General features: G+C 42.0%; 2 protein-coding genes across 4 annotated transcripts in view; both read right to left on the reverse strand.

Annotated features, from left to right (window-relative positions):
• Positions 1 to 8,206, reverse strand: part of LOC119916452 (zinc finger protein 569-like) — a 63,778-nt gene extending 55,572 nt beyond the window's left edge. The window contains exons 1-12 of one of the 3 annotated variants that reach the window (XM_038736464.1): positions 7,822 to 8,206; positions 7,395 to 7,496; positions 4,970 to 5,029; positions 4,780 to 4,881; positions 4,339 to 4,684; positions 3,940 to 4,222; positions 3,580 to 3,813; positions 3,397 to 3,488; positions 2,995 to 3,099; positions 2,707 to 2,903; positions 846 to 1,010; positions 559 to 707 (exon numbers count right to left, since the gene is read on the reverse strand). In XM_038736464.1, the coding sequence (XP_038592392.1) occupies positions 559 to 707; positions 846 to 1,010; positions 2,707 to 2,903; positions 2,995 to 3,099; positions 3,397 to 3,488; positions 3,580 to 3,813; positions 3,940 to 4,222; positions 4,339 to 4,684; positions 4,780 to 4,881; positions 4,970 to 5,029; positions 7,395 to 7,496; positions 7,822 to 8,015 (2,029 nt within the window). In that variant the 5' untranslated portion in view covers positions 8,016 to 8,206. The remainder of the gene's footprint in view (positions 1 to 558; positions 708 to 845; positions 1,011 to 2,706; positions 2,904 to 2,994; positions 3,100 to 3,396; positions 3,489 to 3,579; positions 3,814 to 3,939; positions 4,223 to 4,338; positions 4,685 to 4,779; positions 4,882 to 4,969; positions 5,030 to 7,394; positions 7,497 to 7,821) is intronic. The other 2 variants (XM_038736476.1, XM_038736463.1) reach the window with 2 other exon arrangements.
• A 4,486-nt stretch (positions 8,207 to 12,692) lies between these two features.
• Positions 12,693 to 27,123, reverse strand: LOC119916456. The gene is made up of 13 exons (XM_038736478.1): positions 26,741 to 27,123; positions 25,980 to 26,081; positions 24,315 to 24,374; positions 24,125 to 24,226; positions 23,684 to 24,029; positions 23,286 to 23,568; positions 22,919 to 23,152; positions 22,736 to 22,827; positions 18,926 to 19,030; positions 18,645 to 18,838; positions 16,368 to 16,532; positions 15,355 to 15,503; positions 12,693 to 15,002 (listed from the first exon to the last, which is right to left on the reverse strand). Exons 1-13 carry the CDS (start codon positions 26,932 to 26,934, stop codon positions 13,345 to 13,347), a joined length of 3,684 nt encoding a protein of 1,227 aa, XP_038592406.1. The 5' UTR covers positions 26,935 to 27,123; the 3' UTR covers positions 12,693 to 13,344.

A 27,123-nucleotide genomic window follows, 5' to 3' on the forward strand; every position in this document is an offset into this window, starting at 1 on the left:
CTGGTGAAGAACCCGGGCAACAGCTGTTGTATGTGCAGTCTCTCCCATCTGAGCCACTGAAACTTTTAACTCCTTCAAAAAAAGAGGTTTTTTTTTTTTTTTTTTTTTCAAATTCTTGTCCAAAAAGCCAAATGATATTGACCATGATTTCATGCATAAATGAAACAAAAGGGAGAAACATCCAAGAGGGGTTAATACTTATTATAGGCATTGGATACAATATCTCACAAAAGTGAGTACACCCCTCACATTTTTGTAAATATTTGATTTTATCTTTTAAATGGCTAATTGGGCCCAATTTGGACATTTTCATGATGACAGCAGGATGACATCAAGTTAGGGCTGGACAATAAAACAATAATGATAATTATCGCAATATAATTTTCATTTTTTGACAATTAGCACTTTATTTTTTCTATTAAAATATTTATTTTGTTGAGGAAATGGATTGAAAAAAAATATTTTATCGTAATAGTTTTGAATGTTCTACCTCCGATTTGTTGAGTGATTCACTGCTTGGCGTTAAGTGTTTGGGCCTGGAAGAATACAAAGTCTTACCTGTGTTCCTTCTAGGCATCCCCACTCCACTTGTGATTCTCCGCTTTACAATCCTTTCTTGCAGCTCAGAGATGTATGCGTACGTTTTTTCAGATTTCAGGGCATATAAGTTGTAACTTCTGCCGTTTTTCTTGTACAGCCTTCTGAAACTGTAATTACACAAATTTCAACCATTTAATATTAGTCAGGTCATTATAACAACTGATAACATTGAGTGCACATGTAAATAAATAATCACTTTTATTCATAACATGTGTATATGAGAATATTTCAAGTGTAAAACTTACATCTCTTTTCCGTCTGCTGTTTTTAATGTTGGTCGGTTCCGGTGGAAGTTATAGTCCAGAGCAGCAAGCAGAACTCTTGCCTCATAAACTGGGGGACTGAAGGTGAAGCGCTTGCTGGCATACATCAATATATGATTCTGGAAAGCCTCTAGGTCTGCAGTTGATCTGATTGAACAAAAAAATAATCAGCCAATCACATGGCAACAACTCAATGTATTTAGGCATGTAGACGTGGTCAAGACAACTTGCTGAAGTTCAAACTGAGCATCAGAATGGGGAAGAAAGGGGATTTAAGTGACTTTGAACGTGGTATGGTTGTTGGTGCCAGACGGGCTGGGAGTATTTCAGAAACTGCTGATCTACTGGGATTTTCACGCACAACCATCTCTAGGGTTTACAGAGAAGTGTCAGAAAAAGAGAAAATATCCAGTGAGCGGCAGTGATGTGGACGAAAATGCCTTGTTGATGTCAGAGGTCAGAGGAGAATGGGCAGACTGTTTCAAGACGACAGAAAGGCAACAGCAACTCAAATAAGCACTTGTTACAACCAAGGAATGCAGAATACCACCTCTGAACGCGCAACACGTCGAACCTTGAAGCAGATAGGCTGCAGCAGCAGAAGACCACACCGGGTGCCAATCCAGTCAGCTAAGAACAGGAAACTGAGGCTACAATTTACACAGGCTCACCAGAATTGGACAATAGAAGATTGGAAAAAGTGGCCTGGTCTGATGAGTCTCGATTTCAGCTCCAACATTCAGATGGTAGGCTCAGAATTTGGTGTAAACAACATGAAAGCATGGATCCATCCTGCCTTGTATCAACGGTTCAGGCTGCTGCTGCTGGTGGTGTAACGGTGTGGGGGATATTTTCTTGGCACACTTTGGGCCCCTTAGTACCAACTGAGCATCGTTTAAACATGACTGCCTACCTGAGTATTGTTGCTGACCACGTCCATCCCTTTATGACCACAGTGTACCATCTTCTGATGGCTACTTCCTGCAGGATAAAGCACCATGTCACACCATCCTAAAAATATCTGCGAGCCGCTTGTCTCTAGCTACAGTTGGTGCGTCAGAAATTATTTAACCAGAGGCGACATGTAAATAAACTTGAAATGAACAAGTAACCAACACGGTTTCCTGCCAGACAAATTTATCTAGCTCCTCTTTAAAATGTGAAACGTTAGTGTGAAATCCTGCAGTACTCGTAGACAGTCATGTAGTATTAGATGCATTCAACAGCAGCGTTTCCTCTGGGTCACCATCATAGACGGCATGTTTTAGAGCCTGATGGTGGTGGAGAAATGGTTTCTTGTAGATTTAGTTAAAATTTAAATTAAATTGGAGTGCTGGTAAAGGGATAAACAAATGTGAATATGCTACATTGAAATTAGTTTTTATGGCAGATTATATGTAAAGTAAAATCCATTATGCTTATTCTCTCTCATTCTCTGCTGACTTCAAACCAATTGAGATGCTGTGACATGAGCTCAAGAGACATCCCAAAACTACTGCTGAACTGAACCAGTTTTGTACAAAGGAACTGTCCTCCTGCAACTACAGGAAACGTTAAGTTGAGGTTATTGCTGCCAAAAAACGGGTCAACAAGTTATTAAATCCAAGGGTTCACACATTTTTTTCCAACCTGCACTTTGAATGTTTACACGGTGTGTTCAATAAAAACAATTCTAAGATCAGATCACATTTTATGATCAATTTATGCAGAAATCCAGGTAATTCCAAAGGGTTCACAGACTTATTCCTGCAACTGTACACACACACACACACACACACATATAATACATTTACATTACATTTACATTTTAAAAAGCACAAATACTCATGTAGGCACACTTTACCTGAAGCGCAGGTATTTATGCACATCCTTCAGCCAACGCTTATTGAGAACAATGTCCACTAAAACTTTGTGGCACCTGGAGTCTTTCTGGATCCACGGCTTTCCACGTGTTTCTTCCAGGTGCCTTCCATGTTGACACCTTCCATTAGTCCAGGTATGAACATCACACACATGGTGAATGATGCCAATCCATAGTGCCTGTGGAAAAAAAACAGCACTATAAAAAGATCCATATGGAAATGAATTAACTTGCTTAAAAGAAAAAATATTTAAAAAATGACGTGCTTACTAAAAACTTCTTGGCCGTGTCAGCTTTCTTACAACACCACCAGAAATGGTTTACGATGTCTTTCAACCAGATGAGGAGGACAAACTGTCCTTCCATCTTTGCTGCCTTCAGGAGCAAAACAAACATAATAAAATAGGACATGGATATTAAACCGTATTCCATGCAGGGCTGAGAGTAAACAGATTTTCATCCCAACCAAAGATTACACCAGATTATTTCAATGATTAACACCTTCAGTGAGCGAGGAGGAGCCAAGCAGTGAAATCAACTTTTGTTGTCTTTGACTGGAATGAAAAATGTACAGACTCTCAGCCAGCAATGACACATAGTTAAATACCCCTGATGTCACTCTATGATGAATACATACTGTAGACACTAACATGAGCCACTTATTCAACTTACAGCTGCTATTCTTTTGACCAGGTTCTTGGCACCATGCCACATGTCCAGACTGTGATGAATTCCAAGATCCTTGTATCTGCCTTCATATGGGTCTGTGAAGTAGGGAAACATTTATTATTACTACAATATTTTAATCATCTTTTCAATGCATGTATTTGTACATTATATCAGATGAGTACTTACTCATATGGGCTGTGATCTGGGCATTAGCACCTGTGCAGATCTCCACTAGTTTTATCTCTGATGTAAGCTTGTCCATAGTCTCGATAAAACCCTCCTTCTCCATGACGACAGAGTTGCAGGATGTCTGCTGCTTGTTGATGGTGGCAACATGAATGATCTCCTTGGTGTCATTCTCCATGGCGGCGTAGCTGCAGTAATGTGCACAATGGCCTGGTGAGTCATATGTGCCGTCCACTGAAAACAAAAGTCATATATATATATATATATATATATTACAAAATATATATGAGTTAGCTGCTTACATGCAGTCACACTGCCTAATGTCTTCAATACTTGCATGGTAAAGTTTCAGCTACGCACCTAGGACCACAACATCTTTCCCCTGAAGGCCACTGAGGGCCTCAGTCCTCCTCTCTTCCCAGAAGCTCTTCACTGTGTCCACACAGTAAGCGTCCTGAATGGACACGAAGGTGTTCTTCTTCACCATCCCCATGTTCATGAACTTGAACAAGAGGGCGACCTTCGCATAGTCGTTGCCAGACAACAAAATGTTGGTGGACAAGAGAAAATCTCCAGCTTGCGTCCCACACTTCATTACAGGCTGGGAATTCCACCTCCACAAGCTGTGTCCATTGGGACAGATCTGAAAGTCCAAGAAAAGGCAGGATTGCATTTGGCATGTACAGCACTGGCTTTCACTACAAAATTTGTTTTAATGGGAATTTTCAGTTATGATACGCTGCGACTGTCAGGACTTACCCATTCGACACTCGTTGCTGTGCCCTTGGAAGTGATGTTGATCTCAAAGGGGGCAACACAGTCACACACCACACCAGTCTTTAAAAGGCCTGTACATTTTTTCACAGGCAGGATCAGAAATGTAGCCAGCTGTCTCAAGCAGTCCTCGTATACTATTGAAGCTCTGGCACCAACGATGTCATCTTCACAAAGGACCTGCTGTGGGGATGGGAAAACAGGGTCCTGATCACAGGGAGAAGCCTCATCAGGAGGGTCTTCACGTGCAGGCTGGTCATGCGCTGCCTCGCCCGTTCCAATAACTGGAAGTCGATCGATCGATGGTGCTTTCTTTAATGCTCCACCCATTCTGTTGAGGCCCAACATGAAGGCATATGTGTAAAGATTTGAATAAAAGCTGGCATCACAGAACAATAGCAGAGTAAAGACTGACTGATAACACACCGTATACAAATGGGTGGAAGATCCTCTTCATCAGAGCTGTCATCTTTATCTCCATCATCTTTTTCATGAAAGGAAGGGGGGCCTTCATCTGTCCAATCAATTCTGTAAAAGGAGGACATATTCAGAAAACAATAACTTCTAGAGAGAGAACACTAAATAGTAATAAATGTCATTATGAAGCACAACTTACACACTGTTCAAGGGGTTATTGAAAACACAGAGCTTCTCATTCATGCTGATGTCATATAAGCTGTAGAAAAAAAACATTAAAATATATGAATTATGAATATATATATATAAAACACAAGACATGTAGTGCAAAGAATTTATCAAAGTTGAACTGTTATCAGTGTTTCCCATACATTGATATATTCCGCACAAAGAAGATTACTAAATCCATACAGAGCTGAATGGTTAACGTTAGTAGGCACAAATCTATCCAACACAATTACGTCAATTTCACCAGCCCACCATCAAATAACTTATTAGCAAGCATATATGGAGCCTAGCTAATAAGGATAGCTACACTATATTACCAAAAGCTTCTGGTCGCCTGCCTTTACGTGCACATGAAGGTTTATGACATTCCATTCTTAATCCGTAGGCACAGAAACACATTTGTGAGGTCAGGTACAGATGTTGGATGAGAAGGCCTGGCTCCCATTCTAATTTATCTTAAAAGGTGTTCTAACGGGCTGGGGTTAGGACTCAAGTGCAAGTTCTCCACAACAAACTCGCTCATCCATGTCTTTATGGAAATTGCTTTATACACTGGTGTGCTGCCATGTTGGAAGAGAAAGGGAACATCCCCAAACTGTTTCCACAATGTTGGGAGCATGAAGTGGTTCAAAATGTCTTGGTAAGCTGAAGTATCAACAGTTCTTTTCACTGGAACTAAAGGGCCAAGCCCAGCCCCTGAAAAACAACCCCACACCATAATCCCCCCTCCACCAAACTCTACACTCGGCACAATGCAGTCAGGTATTACATTACATTTACTCATTTGGCAGACCCTTTTATCAAAAGCGACTTACATTTGAGGAACAACATACAAGCATCAACAAAGCATCAATACAGTACGAGATCTACAACTGACAATACATACTAGTAAAGGCAGCAATAAACACTAGTAAAAGATAATAGCTTGTATGGCATCAATGGTGTAAACACCTAGGGAAAGAAGTAAGAGTTAACAAAACAAGTGCAAACAATACAAGGGAATTGTAAGGTGATAGAAGAAGAGCACAGAAGGTGCATGGTAGAGGTTAGGAGTTAGAGGTGTTAAAAACAAAGTGTTCTTGGAAGAGATGAGTTTCCAATAGCTTCTTGAAGTTAGAGGGGGACGCCCCTGATGGCATGTGGTAGCTCGTTCCATCATCGTGGTGTCACAGATGAGAACAGGGTCTGAGATTACTTTGTGTGGCAGAGCCAGGAAGAGACCGAGAGACAGCAGCAACATGGCCTGAAAACGACAGCTGGTCATCAATCATGACACCCAAGTTTCTCACCACCCTGTTTGGAGTGATGGTTGGTAAGTCAGTTTGTAGTTTGATGTTATGGTTGATAGATTGCTTGGCTGGAATGACCAAGAGTTCAGTCTTAGAGAGGTTTAGTTGAAGGAGGTAAGCCTTCATCAATGCAGATATGTCCGAGAGACAGTCAGTGATCCGCGCCGAGACGGTGGGGTCGTCGGGCAGGAAGGATAGGTAGAGTTGTGTATCGTCTGCGTAACAGTGGTAAGAGAAGCCATGCGAGTGAATAATTGGTCCCAGTGACATGGTGTAAATTAAGAGAAGGGGCCCTAGCACCGAGCATTTGGGCACCCCTGTAAGAAGGCGGTGGGAGAAAGATAATTGTCCTTGCCACATAACACCCTCGCCCCAACAGGATTCAAATCTCAGAAATGCTTTGCCCGAGATGCCCATTGCTGAAAGTGCGGATAGCAGTACCATTCTCCTGGCAACCGCCAAACCCAGACTTGTCCATCGGATTGCCAGCCAAAGAAGCGCCATTCGTCACTCCAGAGACCACATCTCCACTGCTCTAGTGTCCAATGGCGGCGTGTTTTACACAACTGTATCGGATGCTTTGCGAAGTCTGTGATTTTATGTAGCCTACCAATTCAAGGCAGAGTTTCTGTTGTTTCCAATTGCTTCCACTTTGTTATAATACCAATAACAGTGGACGGTGGAATATTTATTAGTGAGGCAATTACACAAATGGACTTACTGCACAGGCTGCAACCTATCACAGTACCTTACTTGAATTCACTGAGCTCCTGAGAGTGACCTGTGGCCATGGAAGTGATTGGAGCACCTGAATTCAATGATTCAGAGGGGTGTCCTAAAACTTCTGGCAATAAAGTGTATGTTCACGTTTGAATACAGCTGGGTTGTCAAAGTTAGCACGCTGTACATAGCTGCTAGTCAATATCACCACGCCACAGTTACGCTGTCATTCTGTGGGAAACACTGGTTACCTTTGTTTAAGGTCCATTTCTGTCACTTCTGCAATGACATTCAGACGCTCATCTCTCAAAAGAATAAACAGAGCATGATACATCCCACATATGGAGATACAGCAGCTATACTGTATATATTATATTAATGACTTGCCTGTTCATCCTTCCAGAAGCACCGATGCTAGACACTGCTGCAGCTGTGAGTTGAACAGGTGTTTCCTTCATGGGAGTCGATGCTGCAGATCCTCTCTCATAGCTGGAGAAACAGCAGCAACATCAAGAGAATAAGTGCTACATGACACAGCTGCACACCCCTGTAATACATTCTGTTAAAATATGAAGTGTGGCTGTGTTAGCAGCTGGCTGACATGAGCTCCAAGGTTTCTGGTTAACGTTACACTTTGATTGGCAGTAATTTTCGGGTCTGTTGGGTCCAAATAACGAAGATAAATTGTAGGATTTGTCGCATGAAAGTAAAACTACAGTCCTGGTAGTAATTACTGAGTTGGTAAGTCTCCCTGTGGCCATGTTCCAGCTGAAGCTACCAAACAACACGTTGCGTTTAGATCGGGCTAAATTACCTGTGCAGCAGAAAACAGGCAACTTCGGCGTCACTCTGAAAACATTTGTCCCTCATCAGAGATTTCCATTTGGGGAAGGCCGCACCGATGTTGATCATTGTTTTCTGCCGTCGTCTGTCCACATTTAGTTTCACTTCTTCCTCTTTTCGCTCCGTCGCTTTTTCTTCTGCTAAATAACACGTACGATCCTCCATTTGTCAAAATGTTGGCTTCTCGGTTAGCCAGCAAACACTTCAAACTCATCTCATCTTCTTTCTTCTCCTCCTGTTTTCTACCATCTGCACATGGATGCAGGGTCTGCAGGAGAGGAAGGTTCCGGTTTCCGCCTGTAGTCCGGGGAGTATTGACCAATCACGTTGCAGCGGGCTTTGGTTGCATGCAGGTAAACAGTCCGTGTGGAGCGCAAAAGAGGCGGAACGCATCGACTGAAATGTAAATCTGAACCCATCGGTTATCATCTGACAACCATTTAGCTTTTTAAAAAATGTATCTGCATTCATAGGCAGATGTCTGTTTATAGAGATTAGCCGAAATGTCATCTGGAGATCTCTGAAGTTGCTAATCGGACTTTAACAATGACGCACGAACCTCTGATTGGCTCAGCCTGACGTTGGTGTTTCTGAAAGGGCTCTTCTTATGCCGCGTTCCAGACTGCTCGGAACTGGGAAATTTCCAAGTTGAAATATCCGACTCAACCAACCTCAAAGTGTTCCAGCTGCATGGTGGTGCATGACGCCGAAAGTGAACAAAAACCATGGCTGTAGTAAAGTAAAGTAGGCCTACAGTAAAGTCAGGAGTGTGTATGAGCGTGTGTGTGTGTGTGTGTGTGTGTGTGTGTGTGTGTGTGTGTTTTTGGGGAGGGAACATGAGAATCAGTGACAGTGGGGACCCGGGTCTTGTTGAAGAAGCCCATTGTCATCTGAAAGAAACTGTTTTGTTTGTGGCGAGAGGTTTTAGTCCTGATGGACCGCAACCCCCTGCCAGAGGGGAGTGTCAAACAGTTTGTGTCCAGGGTGGGAGTGGTCAGCCACAATTTTTCTTGCACACCTCAGAGTCCTGGAGGTGTACAGGTCCTGAAGAGATGGAAGGTGACAACCAATCACATTCTCTGCAGTGGCGACTGGGGAGTCACCCAGGATGATAGGGGAGGGTGGGGCTAGGCTCTTTCTAAAATCTATAACCATCTCCACTGTCTTCAGAGCGTTGAGCTCCAGACTGTTCTGGCTGCACCAGGTCACCAGATGGTCGATCTCCCACCTGTAGGCGGACTCGTCCCCACCTGAGATGAGCCCATTGAGGGTGGTGTCATGCGCAAACTTCAGGAGCTTGACAGACTGGTGACTGGAGGTGCAGCTGTTGGTGTACAGGGAGAAGAGCAGAGGGGAAAGAACACAGCCTTGAGGGGATCAAAGGACTTCATAACCGCAGATGTCAGGGCGACAGGTCTGTAGTCTTTTAGTCCAGGTTTCTTGGGGACAGGGATGATGGTGGAGGAAGCAGGCTGGTACATGGCATGTCTCCAGTGAGGTGTTAAAAATGTCCTTGAACATCGGAGACAGCTGATTGGCGCAATGCTTCAGGGTGGATGGGGAGACAGAGTCTGGCCCAGCTGCTTTGCGAGGTTTCTGACTCCTGAACAGTCTGTTGACGTCCCTCTCCAGAATGGTAAGAGAGGGGTAGGAGGTGGGGGATAAGATGGTGGACTGTGGCTGATCAGTGGTGTGACGGGGGATGGTGTTGGGTCTGTCCCATTGTCTTTCAAAGCGACAGTAAAACTTGTTCAACTCGTTGGCAAGGCGCGACTCGTTCAGGGAGTGGGGGGATTTAGGTTTGTAGCTGGTGATCTGTCTGAAGCCTCTCCAGAAAGAAGCAGAGTCATTTTTTGAGAACTGGTGTTGTAGTCTCTCTGCGTACAGCTGTTTAGCATCTCGCACCACCATGCTAAACCTGTACTTTGACTCCTTAAACCTGGCCCGGTCGCCACTCCTAAACGCCTCTTCCCTTTCCAACCTCAGCTGTCTGAGCTTAGCTGTGAACCAGGGTTTGTCATTGTTATAACTCATCTCTCACATTCTGCCGGACGCAGTGGAGAAGCCGATTGCTTTTGCGTCAAGGACATTAAACAAAGAAAAGACTAATTATGCTCAACTGGAACACGGAGCTTTGAGCATTGTATTTGGAGTCAGGAAATTCCATCAGTACTTGTATGGAAGAAAATTCACTCCTTACAGGCCACAGATCCCTCACGACCATTCTCGGACTGTTCACCGGAATACCATCTCTTGCCGCATCTCGACTTCAGAGGTGGGTGTTGTTGTTGTCAGGACTCTCATATGACATTAAGTATCGCAAGTCAGACTCCCAGTGCAAAGCGGATGGTTTATCCAGATTGCTGCTTTCTGTCACAAAGCCAGAGTCAAACACAGTGTTTCCACTGTGTTTTCTACTTCAGAGAGGTTGAAATAGCATCTATTTCAGCTGTTCGGGTGAAAAAGGAGACCCGAACTGACTCTGTGGTGTCTGCTGTCATGGACATGAATGTCAGGGGTCAACCTGTTGGGGATGATGCAAACTTGAAACCCTCACTTGTAAGGTGGACAGAACTGTCTGTTCAGTCAGGATGTTTGCTGTGGTGGAGGAGAGTGATTATTCCCTTGTCACTCCAAACCCAAGTATTGCAACAACTTCATGCGGGACACAGTGACATAGTGAGAATGAAGTAGATAGCAAGAAGCTACTTTTGGTGGCCAAACATGGCCAAACAGATTGAAGAGATGCCAAAAGCTGTTTATTTTCTCACAAGGTTAGAAACGACACTAGCTCCTCTTCATCCCTGGGAGTTCCCACAGAAGCCATGGCTTCATGTGTACATTGATTTTGAAGGGCCATTTGAGGGCAAAACGCACACAGTAAATGGCCTGAAGTGGCTTTCATGAGGTCAACTACCACAGCAAAGACAATAGAGAAGCTAGTAGAAATGTTTAGTCATTTTGGATCTCCTGCACAGCTAGTTTCTGACAATGGAGCTCAACTTGTCTCAGAGGAAATGCATGCGTTCCTGCAAGCTCATGGAGTGCAACACATTAAGTCAGCTCCATACCACCCAGCAAAAAACAGCCTTGCAGAGAGGTTTGTCCAGAAGATGAAACAGGCACTGAAAGCATCACAAGGCCAAGGAACACTTCCAGACTGCACAATTTTCAGCTGAACTACTGCAGCAGTCCACATGCAACAACAAAGACATTTTCTGCCAGCCTTATGTTTAAGAGAGATCTGCACCCTGCAGACTCTCAAACCCAGTACAACGTTAACTAAATAAAACTCTAACGTTACGTGATCAACAATAAACCTGTAACCAGTTTTTCACTCACAAAGCACAACCATGTCATGTGCAATGCAATTAATGAAAGCTTATTAACTACTTTAAGTCAACACGTCCCCCAGACTCTCAAACCCAGTGTAATTTTATAACTAAATAACACTGTAACGTTGCATGATCAACAATAAACCTGTAACCTGTTTTTCACAGAGCACAACCATGTAATGTGCAATGCTAACAATGACAGCTTAAACTAGCTACTGTAAGTCAACACACACCCAGACTCTCAAACCAGTGGAACATTAACTAACGTTACAAGATCAACAATAAACCTGTAACCTGTTTGCAGCCAGCATTAATAATTAACGTGATAGCAGCCAGAGGGACGTAAATGATTGTGTTAATCGACTACCCTAAGTTTGGCAAGTAAATAAATGCTTATTAATCTTTTCATAATGAAAGACAGTCGGAGTTTAACCTCTAGTAGGTCGTGGCTAAAGCAAGAAGCAAGCTAACGTTAGATGGCTAATACTGAGCTGGTGAGAGAGATGGACGGAGGCGATTAATGTTACATAAATGGAAGTATGCAGACCGAGTGACGTTAATGTGAGCTTGAAATGAAAGTGTGCTGTTGAGGGCGACACCCATACTCTTGACCTGAGGGGAGGGGGAAACTGGGGAGTTGTCAATGGTAAGAGAAAAACTGTCAGATTTAGTCCAAGTGGATTTGGTGACAATGAGGAGAACCTCTGTTTTGTCACTGTTGAGTTTGAGAAAGTTGAATTAAGTTTCATTAGGTTTGGTGGACAGGTAGAGCTGGGTGTCATCTGCATAGCAGTGAAAATGGATCTTAAATTTATAGAAGATATGGCCAAGGGGAAGTAAATAGAAGTAGATTTCCATCCTTGGATGTGTTCACTTGCTACCTAATACATCCCACCCACTGACTCATGGTAATGAGATAATCAGTATGGCTGATAGGTGTATATTGATTAAATTAGTTAATTATTAGTTCATGAATATCTTTGATCACACTGACCACAAAGCCTGAATCATGGCTTCTCTAACTCCATCTTACATTAACATTTTACATTTATTCATTTAGCTGACGCTTTTATCCAAAGCGACTTACAATTGCTATAAATATCAGAGGTCGCAGTGTCTTGCTCAGGGACACATTGGTGTCCCACAGTAGATTTGAACCGAGGTCTCTCACACCAAAGGCATGTGTCTTATCCACTGTTCCATCTCCACCCACATCTTGGAAGACACTTCCGTGAAAAAAATAAATAAAAAGGCTATGTAGGTTACATTTAGGGCTGCATCTTAGGTTTATTTTCATTGCCAATAAATCTGTCTGTAAATTATTTTCTCAATTCGATTTGTTTTTTGGTCCTCAAATGTCTTGTTTTTGGCACAAGCCAAAGACATACAGTTTTCTGTCATAAAGGAGAAATAAACCAGAAAATATTACACTATTAAGAAGTTGGAAGCAGAGAATGTTTGCACTATTACTAACACTATTTTTGTCTGACTATAATGTTAGAAAATATTCAAGTTTATCATTTTTATTACCCCGGCTCCATTTTTTATTACAATGGACATCTTAAGCATATTAAACATAACACGAGTCCACAAAATACAAAACAGAAAAAAAACAGTTTAGATAAATACAAATTTACTCAGTGGGATACCAACATTCCTCCCTGACTTTGTTGGCCACCACGGTGTTAGATGTAGCCGTTGAACTCTATAACTCCTCATATTGTGTCACTATCAACATACTTTCATCTGGAGAAAAATACAGAGCAGGAACCATTGTGAAAAACTCTTTCTGTATGGACAAACACACACATTTTATGAGAACGCCCAGACAACTCCAATAAAATAGGTGACATGCTTGTGCTAGATGGGTAGTGGAGCTCAAATGGTAAATTTTCATCTTCCATTTATCTATATGGATTCAGCCACAACAGGCCATGACAAATGCGTGTTCATTAGTCTGTTTTATACCCGATGCTACTGGTACATGTGGCATTTCGTTTACTTACCACACAGAGCCGTTCAATCAATCTCCATAAACGAAATATTTGTTAAAGACCACAACATGAGGAAAAACAAAAACTGAAACAATTAAAGACAGTGAAATCTGCTGTTTCTTACCAACACAATTTTTCACAACAAACCCTGCAACTGAACAGTTTCTACCCTGTGTGGAATTTTATGTGTCTCTTCAGATTTGACTGCTGGGTAAATCTTTTACCACAAACATCACAGCAAAATGGTTTCTCTCCTGTGTGGACTCTCGTGTGCTTTGTAAGATCTTTCTCCCAGTAAAATTTTTTACCACAAACATCACAGCCAAATGGTTTCTCTCCTGTGTGGACTTTTATGTGCACTGTAAGATCTTTCTCCCAGTAAAATTTTTTACCACAAACATCACAGTTAAATGTTTTCTCTCCTGTGTGGATTCTTGTGTGGATCTTAAGACTTGAGCTCTGGGTAAATCTTTTACCACAAACATCACAGCTGAATGGTTTCTCTCCTGTATGGATTCTTATGTGGGTCTTAAGACTTGAGCTAAGGGTAAATCCTTTACCACAAACATCACAGGTAAACGTTTTTTCTCTTGTGTGGACTCTCATGTGTATTGTAAGATCTGTCTCCCGGTAAAATCTTTTACCACAAACATCACAGCTAAATGGTTTCTCTCCTGTGTGGACTTTTATGTGTCTCTTAAGACTTGTCTGATGGGTAAATCTCATTCCACAAACATCACAGGTAAATGGTTTCTCTCCTGTGTGGACTCTCATGTGTATTGTAAGATCTGTCTCCCGGTAAAATCTTTTACCACAAACATCACAGATAAATGGTTTCTCTCCTGTGTGGACTTTCGTGTGTCTCTTAAGACTTGTCTGATAGGTAAAGCTCATCCCACAAACATCACAGCTAAATGGTTTCTCTCCTGTGTGGACTCTCATGTGAGTCTTAAGATTCGACTGCTTGTTAAATCTCTTCCTACAAACATCACAGCGAAATGGTTTCTCTCCTGTGTGGACTTTTATGTGTGTCTTAAGACTTGAGCGCTGGGTAAATCTTTTACCACAAACATCACAGCTAAATGGTTTCTCTCCTGTGTGGGCTCTCATCTGTGAATCCACATTTTTCTTCCTTCTAAAACATTTTTTATTAACCACACAGCTGGAGGACCTTTTTTCTGAATGATTTAACATGTGAATCATGAGAGAGGCATCGTAGTTGTATTGTTTACCACCCTCTAAGCAGCTAAATGATTCTTTCCCAGCATTACATCCTGCATCACTTACAGGAGCTTCCTTATATTTCAGAGCATTTACACCTGACTCAGGTGCTCTGGTCTTCTTCCAACCATTGCCACTGTCTTCAGTTTCATCTTCAGAATCTGACAAAGGTTCTTGCCAGTCATTATCACTGACTTCAGTGTCTGAAGCTTTTTCATCAGTATCTGGTTGTAAATGACTATCTGGATCAAGGTTCCCAGCAGGTTCTGATCCTCCATCAGTTTCTGTTTTTATCTGCGTAGCTGAGCTGCTGGCTGAAGGCTCTGCCTCTCTGTGGTCCTCAGTTTGTCTTTGATGAAGCTGTGGAGACTGAGGTTTCTCTTCCTCATCTTCACTCTTCACAGTAACAGCAGTGAATGGGAACCTGGTGATATCAGCCTCCTCCAGTCCATTAAGCTGCTCTCCCTCCTGACTGGTCCAGAATTCCTGCTGTTCTTCTTTTATGTGTAGGGGCTCTGGGTCCTCCTGGTCCAGACTGGGGCTCCACTCAGAGGGAACCTCTTCTTTAATCACCAACAGCTGCTGGACATCTGCAGGCAACACTGAAACACACAGCAAAACATTGTTGGCAGTCATTTTCTAAGAAACTAATAGAAAATAGATAATGTATCAGAACTAATCTATAATGTCGGAGATTGAGTTTCCTGAATAAATCTTAGGATACAGGTCAAGAACACATGTAACCAGATGGTACCATCCAAGGCAAGTAGTGAAGGAGTCTTTAAAAGTGTTGTAGTATAATTTGCACCCTTTTGTCTCAACAAGTCTTCCTAATTAAATTACCAACTTGTTGATGTTATCAGCCCTCCAGAAAGTGCTGTCTGATCTGATGATGACAGCAGGATGACGTCAAGTCACCATCAACTTCAGGCCTGGAGGTAAACAAAGTCTTACCTGTCTTAATTCTAGGCATTCCCACTCCGCTTGTGATTCTCCTCTTTACAATCCTTGCTTGCAGCTCAGAGATGTAGTAGTAGGTTTTTTCAGATTTCAGGGCATATAAGTTGTAACTTCTGCCATTTTTCTTGTACAGCCTTCTGAAACTGTAATCACACAAATTTCAACCATTTAATATTAGGTAGTCATTATAACAACTGAGCCCTGTTTCAGAAAGCAGGCTTAACAAACTCTTATCCCTGAGCTCTGGGTTGATTGAGTCTGAGGTGGGAAACTCAGAGTTTTTGGTTCCAGATCAGCTGATCAGAATAATTTCAATAAACTCTGAGTATGCTGATCCTGATTGAAGCGCGTGCGTGGGGATGAAAAAAAGCTTTCATCAATGGAGCTCCGATACTACGATTCACCATGGCAACGGGTAAATAAATGCAAAGCCTCCATTTTAATCGGGTGGAGCTAGAAATATGAATGCGTGCGAACACGGACCATGATGGGCTCTAAAACGCAGGAGTGGAAGATCTACGATGTGCGAAGATCTGTCCGTACATCAATGACTGATTATAAAGTGTCATGATCAAGATCATGTTTGGGTAAAAAAACTAATAGCCTATCTAACCGGGATTTTAAAGTTTTTAAAGATGTAAATGCGTTCAGAAATGTGCTTTGATATCGACAGAATGAATGAGGAAATGAAACAGTGTGTCAGACAGTGTGTCAGACAGCTGCCTCAGGCTCCGCAGGAGGGGAGGAGTCAGAGAGAAACTGATGGTTTTCCAACTTATCCTGCGAACAGCATCAGTTGCCGGAGTTACTGATCTAGGGATTATCTGATCTCACTCTCTGAAATGGAAAACCCAGAGTTTCCCTCATCTCAGGCTTAACATACTCAGAAATTTCACTAATCGTGCTTTCTGAAAAGGGGCCCTGATAACATTGAGTGCACATGTAAATAAATCACTTTCATACAAAACATTGAATGTAAATGGGAATATTTCAAGTGTAAAACGTACATCTCTTTGCCGTCTGCTGTTTTTAATGTTGGTCGGTTGCGGTGGAAGTTATAGTCCAGAGCAGCAAGCAGAACTCTTGCCTCATAAACTGGGGGACTGAAGGTGAAGCGCTTGCTGGCATACATCAATATATGGTTGTGGAAAGCCTCTAGGTCTGCAGTTGATCTGATTGAACAAGAAAAAATAAAACAACAATGACGCACACACCGACCACTTATTAGGTACACCTGTTCAATACCTGGTTAACACAATAAGCTAATTAGCCAATCACATGGCAGCGACTCAATGCATTTAGAGATGTAGACCTGATCAAGACAACTTGCTGAAGTTCAAACTGAGCATCAGAATGTGGAAGAAAGGGGATTTCAGTGACTTTGAACGTGGCATGGTTGTTGGTGCCAGACGGGCTGGTCTGAGTATTTCAGAAACTGCTGAAGCAGATGGGCTCAGCAGCAGAAGACCACACCGGGTGCCGCTCCTGTCAGCTAAGAACAGGAAACTGAGGCTAAAATTTACACAGGCTCACCAAAATTGGACAATAAAAGATTGGAAAAACGTTGCCTTGTCTGATGAGTCTTGATTTCAGCTGCAACATTCAGATGGTAGGGTCAGAATTTGGTGTAAACAACATGAAAGCATGGATCCATCCTGCCTTGTTTCAACGGTTCAGGCTGCTACTGCTGCTGGCGGTTTTAACGGTGTGGGGGATATTTTCTTGGCACACGTTGGGCCCCTTAGTACCAACTGAGCATCGTTTAAATGTGACAAATTGTTGTTTTTATTAACCTTTTAATTATTTTAGCATTTTGACTGTGATTACATTTTAGTTTAGCTTTTTTATATTCAGGATGTATTTAATAAACGATTAAAAATGTTAACAGTATTTATAAGTCTTTGGTTTTGTTGTAACACTGATGAATAACTTATGGAGGGAGGGACACTAACAATTGTCTTGGGGCCAGTAAGTTTCAAACCCACTGGCCTGGTGGGGCCAGTGGCAAAAAGTACTAGTAAAAGTAGTTTAACATTGAGCCCTGTTGTCACATGAAATACATGACTTAAATAATAATAAAAACAGCCCTCATCACTTCCCCTCTCCTGAAAACATTTATGACCAGACTTGCTAACCCTCCCGTTTTTAATCCTCCCGGCTCACAGCAGTATGTTTAATGTTACAGTGGTTGAGTGGTGGAGGCTACGCTGCTGACAGACGTGATTGTAGATTTATTTCTGAAACATGTATGGCAGTTGTAGTGAACTGTCCTCGTTCATCACTTCTAAATATTCACTTACAGCAGCTAACGTTGACCGTTACTAAATTAGATTAGCCACAAAGCTGATGCCATATTTATCTGTGGCAGAGTGCTAATGTTAATGAGAGGTTAAACTATAGTGTTCAACGTATTCTTTAATATATCTGTGACCGGTTTGTCTCTAGTCACAGTCGGTGTGTCAGAAATGAGGGGAAATCTTGATGTACTTGTTGTAGACGGTCATGTAGTATTAGATGTATTCAACAGCAGGTCACTGTATCATAGTGATAGTGATTTAAAAACAGAAGTGAGTAGTTGAGAAATGGTTTCTTGTGGCTTTGGTTAGAAAGAGTGCTGGTTAAGGGATAAACTAGATGTGAATATGCTAAATTGAAATGATACAGATGGCTGTAATCTAAGGCTTTTTTGGTAACATAATCCATTCAGAAAAAGGTATTAAACCCACATACATAACAGCTTTCAATATTGGCCTGTTCTAAGTGTAGTTTATACAGGAAAGGGGTCTGCTATCAAAGTCATCTTCAAAATCTTCAGCAGAAGAAAATATGCCTTCTGGCCAGACTTCAACCCAATTGAGATGCTGTGACATGACCTCAAGAGACATCCCAACCAGTTTTGTATAAAGGAATTTTCCTCCTGCAACTACAGGAAACGTTAAGTTGAGGTTATTGCTGCCAAAAAACGGGTCAACAAGTTCTTAAATCCAAGGGTTCACGCACTTTTTCCTGCACTTTGAATGTTTACATGGTGTCATCAGGAAGAAGACTCCGTGTACCAAAATGCAAATTCAATCGCCTAAAATTATCATTTGTGCCATAATTCATCTAAGTCTTCATCACATTTTATGATCAATTTATGCAAAAATCCAGGTAATTCCAAAGGGTTCACATACTTATTCCTGCGACTGTACACACACTATATGTGTATATATATATATATATATAAAATACATTTTAAAAAGCACAAATAGTCATTTACAGGTGTGTGAAACATGTAACTTTACCTGAAGCGCAGGTATTTATGCACATCCTTCAGCCAACGCTCATTGAAAACGATGTCCACTAAAGCTTTGTGGCACCTGGAGTCTTTCTGGATCCACGCCTTTCCACGTGTTTCTTCCAGGTGCCCATGTTGACACCTTCCATTAGTCCAGGTGTGAACGTCACACACATGGTAAGTGATGCCAACCCACAGTGCCTGTGGAAAACAGAACAGCACTTAAAAAAGATCCATATGGAAATGAATTAACTTAAAAGACAAAATATTTACAAATGTTGTGCTTACCAAAAACTTCTCAGTTGTGTCAGCTTTCTTACAACACCACCAGAAATGGTTTGCAATGTCTTTCAGCCAGATGAGGAGGGTGACCTGTCCTTCCATCTTTGCTGCCTTCAGGAGCAAAACAAAACATATATAATAAAATAGGACATAATTATTTTATATCAAAAAGGATTAATCCAGAACCCTCTTCGTCTCTCCCTGAGGTGAAGTTGAGATAACTAGACTATCAGGACCTTTTTTGGACTGGGGTCACAACACTCTCCAAGACCAAAAGGGAAGGGTAACCATGGTAACGACGTGGACCATGGTTACCCAGTCTTCAGTCTTGATTCTCTACCCCACCAAAGAGCCATTAACATGGACTCTTAACATGCCCTCTCCCATTTCACACCCAGTTGTGAAACTGGTGAGGAAAGCCAGACGCCAGGAAAGGAACGGCCTCATATTCCTTTGTAGACAAATAAATGTTGTCTCCTTATAAACTTGCCTTATTACCTTGTTTGAATTAAATAATCTTGTTAAGTCACTTAGTGGCCTGCCACTCCAATTTGAGTAGTTCTATATCTTGTTAAAAACTGTGTTAAAAGAAGAATCCATAAATAAGATCATTTTGCAGCGCTTTTTAATCTTTATCAATGCTCGCTGTCCTTTCTGCATTTAATTTATGTTGCAACTAATGCTTTGTTCCCAGCACCTTTATATACTTTATTTATAAATGATATGGTACAGAAATATTGTCATGTGTTAAATAACCAACTTTCGTTCCTGACCCAAGGACTGAGTTAACTATAGACGCTTTCAATGGTAACAACATAAACAAACGGTACTGCGCATGTGCATTACTCTGGCCCAAACTTAACTTCCAGCAGACTTCCCTTCCCGTCACCTTGGCAACGTGTCCGATGAAAGCGTCTATAAGTAAATAGTCAGAGGATTCCCAGGTCCTCTCATGGAACCAGTGTCCCCACCAGAGGACAAAAGTATTGCATGTCATTGTTAACTGCCTCTCCTTGCGCTAATTTACATTACTCTGTGTTTTATTGTTTGTAATGTGATGCCATGTCCTTTCTTATATATTTCCTTACAGTAAGAATCAGTTTAGTTAGTTAAGATGTTAAAATTAAGAACTTTACAAGAGTTGATTTTGGAAAGGTATTTGATTACAACACGCGCAAATAGATATTAAAGATAAGACACAGATGTCTCAGGGGAAACAAAGCCCTCCGCCTGGGAACACGCCCAAGGTAAAAAAAAATCTCTTCCTGAATTTACTTTCTTTTGTTTTGTTTTTTAAGAGTTATCAGACAGTTTAAGTTTGAATTACTCTGAATTCAGGTACAACCAAGTTCCCTTTTAAGCTTTATTTCGGTCGAATTAACTTCCGCCGCTCCCACCGAAGGTCGGACCCAGCCACGTGGGTTAGTTACACTAGCCTATCAGTGCAAGTTTTCTTCTACCACAAGCCGACTAGGACGGACCTCCAGGACAAACCTGCTAGTAAAAAGCCGGTCCTGGCGTGCCAAGCCGCTGAAACTGTGGACGCAAAGGACCTAAGTGCTAACTAATCGTTGGGCCGTCCGAACACCCACCGGCTGAGAAACCAACAAGCAGTAAGACAAACAAATTACACTCTGTGGTCGAGGTGATGTCCTTTATCTTTAATCCTTTAGCCTAAACTCCTAGCCTAATTTAACTTAGTTATGATCAGAACTTGCGTTAGTTCGTCTCTTATTCCCTTAGAATCAGATTCTTCCCCACAATAGACCAACTAAATTCACACTGAATTCTCATTGATTGCATTCTGGTTGTTTGATCATTATTGTTGTATGTATTTGATATATTTAACCTCACTGTGTATTCATTTTAGTTAGCTAATAAATTTCACCTTAACCACAGGAACTGTGTGTGTACTGTTTAAATCCAGGTCACTGGACGGAGGATTCACGACTTTGATATGAGACTGACTGATTGATTAAAGTGATTCAAAATGATTAGCAATTATTAACTGATTAACTGATCACTAGCAAATAATTGTGTTACTATTAAACTATAACTAAGGAGTCCTGAGACCTTGGGCGGATGGAAATCTGGTGGTGCCCCGACGAGTTTTTACAACATATTTTCGAATATTAATATTCATAACTTCATTAACAGTAAGTAGGTTTGCTGCACTTTTTAACTGTTTAACAAAGATTTTTGCTTTCTTCCAAAAAAAAAGAAAGAAAAGAAATTAAAAGCAAGTACTATAACCACAACTGTACACTAACAATGTAACGTCTATTTAGAATAATAAAGCAACAGCCCCCTTTCATAATACTTCTGTAGTTTGTGCTTACAAGTTTTATAAGTGGAGAATTTTCTGTAGGCTACATCACGAGCCAGATGTTTCTTGATTTAAAATGTTAAACCATTACTCAGATTGTAACGACAGAATAACAGCGGTACGATCACTGAAACTATCCTACAGTTGTGGCCTTTCCTCTGTTGTTGCTGCTGCAGTGGTCTGAGTGACTGGGACCAGAGGGCTCTGTGGGCGGGACTGGCACCGCTAACCTCGCGGCGCTTGTGGAGCTTCTCAACCCCCGAAAATGTTTTGTAAAACTACCAATATTCAAGTTCTACACAGTTGATTTCTCGCCTCAAAACTTGCAAAAGCAAAGCGTTCGGCGATTAGCCTCTTTCTCCATTACTTTCTGCTTCTCGTATGAAAGCTTCTTCTTCCTGAGTAGTAATGTAAATGCTTCGTACTTGTATAGCGCCTTTCTAGTCTTTTCAAAAACTCAAAGCGCTTTTACACTACATCTGCATTCACCAGTCATACACTGAGCCTAAGTGATCAAACAGAAACTAATATTCACACACATTCATACACAATTCGGGGTTCAGTATCTTGCCCAAGGACACTTCAACATGCAGCCTGGAGGACCCGGGGACTGAGCCGCCGACCTTCCTGAGCCATCTACATCCTGAGCCACAGCCGCCCCCAGTCATGGCAGACAGTGGAAGCAATACTGCCCCCAGCATTCCATGTAGCGCATTGCAGTTAGAAATTAACACCCAGAAATGTTCTTAATGAGAAGATTTCTCTCTCTCCCTTAAACAGCGTCTTTGTGACGACAACAATGAAATTTCACGTTGACGAATTTTTATAATCGTCATCGCAGATTACGTTGACTAATCGTTACAGCCCTATGTTTTACCTCCGTAAACTCTTTCCTGATGAGTTTATGGTCTCAGTCACTAGTTTCAGGTCTTCAACACAGCATGATGTTCATTTAGTAAATTATGGTCACATTTAGAGGAAAATAGACCAGAAAGCTTTAGGATGGGACTATCTGTGATTGCCGTTACCATGGCGACCTGTCAATCAAACTAGAGTAAGTCTACCCTTGGCACTGTGTAAATTTAACCAGCGCTGTTGAAAAAGCTTACTGGGAGTCGGCTGTTCACTTTCTCTGGTGGGTACATTTAGTTTTAAGCCTGTTGTTCGCTAGACAAAATTGTCAGCCCTGTTAAAATGACAGTTTACGTGAATTACAGATGCACCTAGCTAAGCAAGGTAGCTAGCTCCGCACACGGCCGTTAGCTCCGCCATCTCTTCCAAATATGGCCATGTCCGGTGAGGAGGAGCTAAGCAGTGAGATCAACTTTTGTTGTCTTTCAATGGAATGAAAATTACAGACTCTCAGCCATCAATGGCACATAGTTAAATACTCATGATGTAAGAAGTCACTTTATGATGAAAACATACTGTAGTACTCATGCTCATACTGACATGAACATAACGTAACATGAGCCACTTATTCAACTTACAGCAGCTATTCTTTTGACCAGGTTCTTGGCACCATGCCACATGTCCAGACTGTGATGGATTCCAAGATCCTTGTATCTGCCTTCATATGGGTCTGTGAAGTGTGGAAGCATTTAATATTACTACAATATTTCAATCATCTTTTCAACATATTTATTCATACATTATATCAGATGAGTACTTACTCATAAGGGCGGCGATCTGGACATTAGCATCTGTGCAGATCTCCACTAGCTTTATCTCTGATGTAAGCTTGTCCACAGCCTTGATAAAACCCTCCTTCTCCATGACGACAGAGTTGCAGGATGTCTGCTGCTTGTTGATGGTGGCAACATGAATGATCTCCTTAGTGTCATTCTCCATGGTGGCGTAGCTGCAGTAATGTGCACGATGGCCTGGTGAGTCATATGTGCCGTCCGCTGAAAGAAAAAAAAAAAAAAAAACATATATATAAAATCCAAAAATAAAAAGTATGAGTTAGCTGCTTACATACAGTCACACTGCCTAATGTCTTCATTACTTGTATAACATGGTAAAGTTTCAGCTACGCACCTAGGACCACAACATCTTTCCCCTGAAGGCCACTGAGGGCCTCAGTCCTCCTCTCTTCCCAGAAGGCCTTCACTGTGTCCACACAGTAAGCGTCCTGAATGGACACGAAGGTGTTCTTCTTCACCATCCCCATGTTCATGAACTTGAACAAGAGGGCGACCTTCGCATAGTCGTTGCCAGACAACAAAATGTTGGTGGACAAGAGAAAATCTCCAGCTTGCGTCCCACACTTCATTACAGGCTGGGAATTCCACCTCCACAAGCTGTGTCCATTGGGACAGATCTGAAAGTCCAAGAAAAGGCAGGATTGCATTTGGCATGTACAGCACTGGCTTTCACTACAAATGTGTTTTAATGGGAATTTACAGTTATGATACGCTGCGACTGTCAGGACTTACCCATTCGACACTCGTTGCTGTGCCCTTGGAAGTGATGTTGATCTCAAAGGGGGCAACACAGTCACACACCACACCAGTCTTTAAAAGGCCTGTACATTTTTTCACAGGCAGGATCAGAAATGTAGCCAGCTGTCTCAAGCAGTCCTCGTATACTATTGAAGCTCTGGCACCAACGATGTCATCTTCACAAAGGACCTGCTGTGGGGATGGGAAAACAGGGTCCTGATCACAGGGAGAAGCCTCATCAGGAGGGTCTTCACGTGCAGGCTGGTCATGCGCTGCCTCGCCCGTTCCAATAACTGGAAGTCGATCGATCGATGGTGCTTTCTTTAATGCTCCACCCATTCTGCTGAGGCACAACATGAAGGCATATGTGTAAAGATTTGAATAAAAGCTGGCATCACAGAACAATAGCAGAGTAAAGGCTGACTGATAACACACCGTATACAAATAGGTGGAAGATCCTCCTCATCAGAGCTGTCATCTTTATCTCCATCATCTTTTTCATGAAAGGAAGGGGGGCCTTCATCTGTCCAATCAATTCTGTAAAAGGAGGACATATTCAGAAAACAATAACTTATAGAGAGAGAACACTAAATAGTAATAAATGTCATTATGAAGCACAACTTACACACTGTTCAAGGGGTTATTGAAAACGCAGAGCGTCTCATCCATGCTGATGTCAAAAATGCTGTAGAAATAAAACCATTAAAATATATAAATTATGAATATACAGTATCTCACAAAAGTGAGTCCACCCCTCGCATTTTTGTAAATATTTGACTATATCTTTTCATGTGACAACACTGAAGAAATGACACTTTGCACACAGATTCGTTCAGCCCCTCCCCTTGCTTGCTCCCTCGTTCTCTCACAAACGCATTGACAACATACCCATTTCTAAATAGCCCCTCCTCATGCACAGTCTGAATTAAAACATGATTGTGTGTTTTTCCGCGCAGAGAATATTACTGAATCAATCCAGAGTTGAATGGTTAACGTTAGTAGAACACTGCGGCACAAATGACGTCAATTTCACCAATCAAGCATTCATTCAAGACCTTTATTTGACCTTTATTAGTTTTGATGCAGTCCTCGATAAAAAATACAGGGTCAGACATACAGGTAAATAAATAGTCCAGGGGTTTGAAGCGTGTATCGAAGCTTCAGTGTCGCACTGCCGAGACTACTGCCCTTTTTAAAAGCATTTTTTTTCTTATTTAACAGGATTTTAAGATGTTTGCTCATCCAGGGTTTACTGTTTTACCTCTGTCCGGAATTACAGTATCTTCGCAGTAAGAGATCCAGGAACTGACAATATTTGTGACCTCATCCAGGTCCCTAGATGATGTAATGAATTCTTCCAACATCGTACAGTGCAGGCAGTTCTTGTACCGCATCCTCAGACCAGAGCTTCACCCTTTTGGTGAGAACGTTTCCGTTCTGTAAACATGTGCGATATGCAGGAATAAGATGTACACAGTTATGGTCTGCTGTACGTAGTGGAGGGAGCGGTATGGATTTATAGGCCACTTTAATTGGCCTCTCTTCCCTGAGCCAAACTTCTCCAGGTTAGGGAAGACCAAGTCAGAAGGTGGCCTGCTGTTTGTAGGGTTGTTGAATCCAAGCAGTAAGTCTCTGGTGTACTGGATCTCATTTGTTGGAGGGTCACCGTCCCAGCCTTGGACCAGGTAGGGCGCCAACAACACAAGTTCCAGCCACTCCATGCCAGTAATAAGTAACATGATTTCTGTGGCTTGTGGAGACCAGTCCACCGAATGCGACACAATGTCTAAATGATAAGCTGCAGGTCTGCTTAAAATCACAACTCGAAGATGTAGAATATAAAGGCTACCAAACCAAAACAGAAAAACAAACAAATGTCACACTACTGCTCCTGCTGCCAGTGCTACCATGGAACATTTAGTAGTGAGGAAATTTCACAAACTGACTTATTGCACAGGTGGCAACCTATCGCAGTACAACGCTTGAGCTCCTGAGACTGACCTATCTATCACAAATGTTTGTAGTGGAAGTTCAGAGGGGTGTCCAAAAACGTTTGCCATTACAGTGTATTTTAACAATTGAATACTGCTGGATTAGCTTGTCAAGCTAGCTAGTCACCACCCCACACTTCATTTTGTGGGAAATACTGGTTACCTTTGTTTAAGGTCCATTTCTGTGGCTTCTACAATGACATTCAGACGCTCATCTCTGAAAAGAAGAACCAGAGCATGATACATCCCACATATGGAGATACAGCAGCTATACTGTATATATTATATTAATGACTTGCCTGTTCATCATTCCAGAAGCACCGATGCTAGACACTGCTGCAGCTGTGAGATGAACAGGTGTTTCCTTCATGGGAGTCGATGCTGCAGAACCTCTCTCATAGCTGGAGAAACAGCAGCAACATCAAGAGAATAAGTGCTACATGACACAGCTGCACACCCCTGTAATACATTCTGTTACGTCCTAAGGTGCTGGGAGGGTCGGCTCGCCTGGACAAACTCACCAAAATAAATCAGGAATAGCAACTATCAGGTCAACTACAAGCATGATCTCAGGCATGGATAGTGAACAAACTGGGAAATCTATAAAAGTAATATAAATTTAATTTTGTTCACTTGGATGAACAGTTTGTATCTCTTTGAATATAAACTGAACACAAATCCATTAATGGAGGCTGTGTGCGTCATCAGATTCCACCTATGTGCAGAAAAAGCAATGAATGAATGAAAAACAACACTGCACCTTGACTGAATAATCAGCATTAATAAATAAATCTTTCCCAGCAGGACTGTAAAATATGAAGTGTGGCTGTGTTAGCAGCTGGCTGACATGAGCTCCAAGGTTTCTGGTTAACGTTACACTTTGATTGGCAGTAATTTTCGGGTCTGTTGGGTCCAAATAACGAAGATAAATTGTAGGATTTGTCGCATGAAAGTAAAACTACAGTCCTGGTAGTAATTACTGAGTTGGTAAGTCTCCCTGTGGCCATGTTCCAGCTGAAGCTACCAAACAACACGTTGCGTTTAGATCGGGCTAAATTACCTGTGCAGCAGAAAACAGGCAACTTCGGCGTCACTCTGAAAACATTTGTCCCTCATCAGAGATTTCCATTTGGGGAAGGCCGCACCGATGTTGATCATTGTTTTCTGCCGTCGTCTGTCCACATTTAGTTTCACTTCTTCCTCTTTTCGCTCCGTCGCTTTTTCTTCTGCTAAATAACACGTACGATCCTCCATTTGTCAAAATGTTGGCTTCTCGGTTAGCCAGCAAACACTTCAAACTCATCTCATCTTCTTTCTTCTCCTCCGTCTGTTTTCTACCATCTGCACATGGATGCAGGGTCTGCAGGAGAGGAAGGTTCCGGTTTCCGCCTGTAGTCCGGGGAGTATTGACCAATCACGTTGCAGCGGGCTTTGGTTGCATGC

Source organism: Micropterus salmoides, unplaced genomic scaffold (assembly GCF_014851395.1).
Source record: "Micropterus salmoides isolate LMB-PRFRI ecotype aquatic unplaced genomic scaffold, ASM1485139v1 Ms_hic_scaffold_21, whole genome shotgun sequence".
In the NCBI taxonomy this organism is placed as follows: Eukaryota; Metazoa; Chordata; class Actinopteri; order Centrarchiformes; family Centrarchidae; genus Micropterus; species Micropterus salmoides.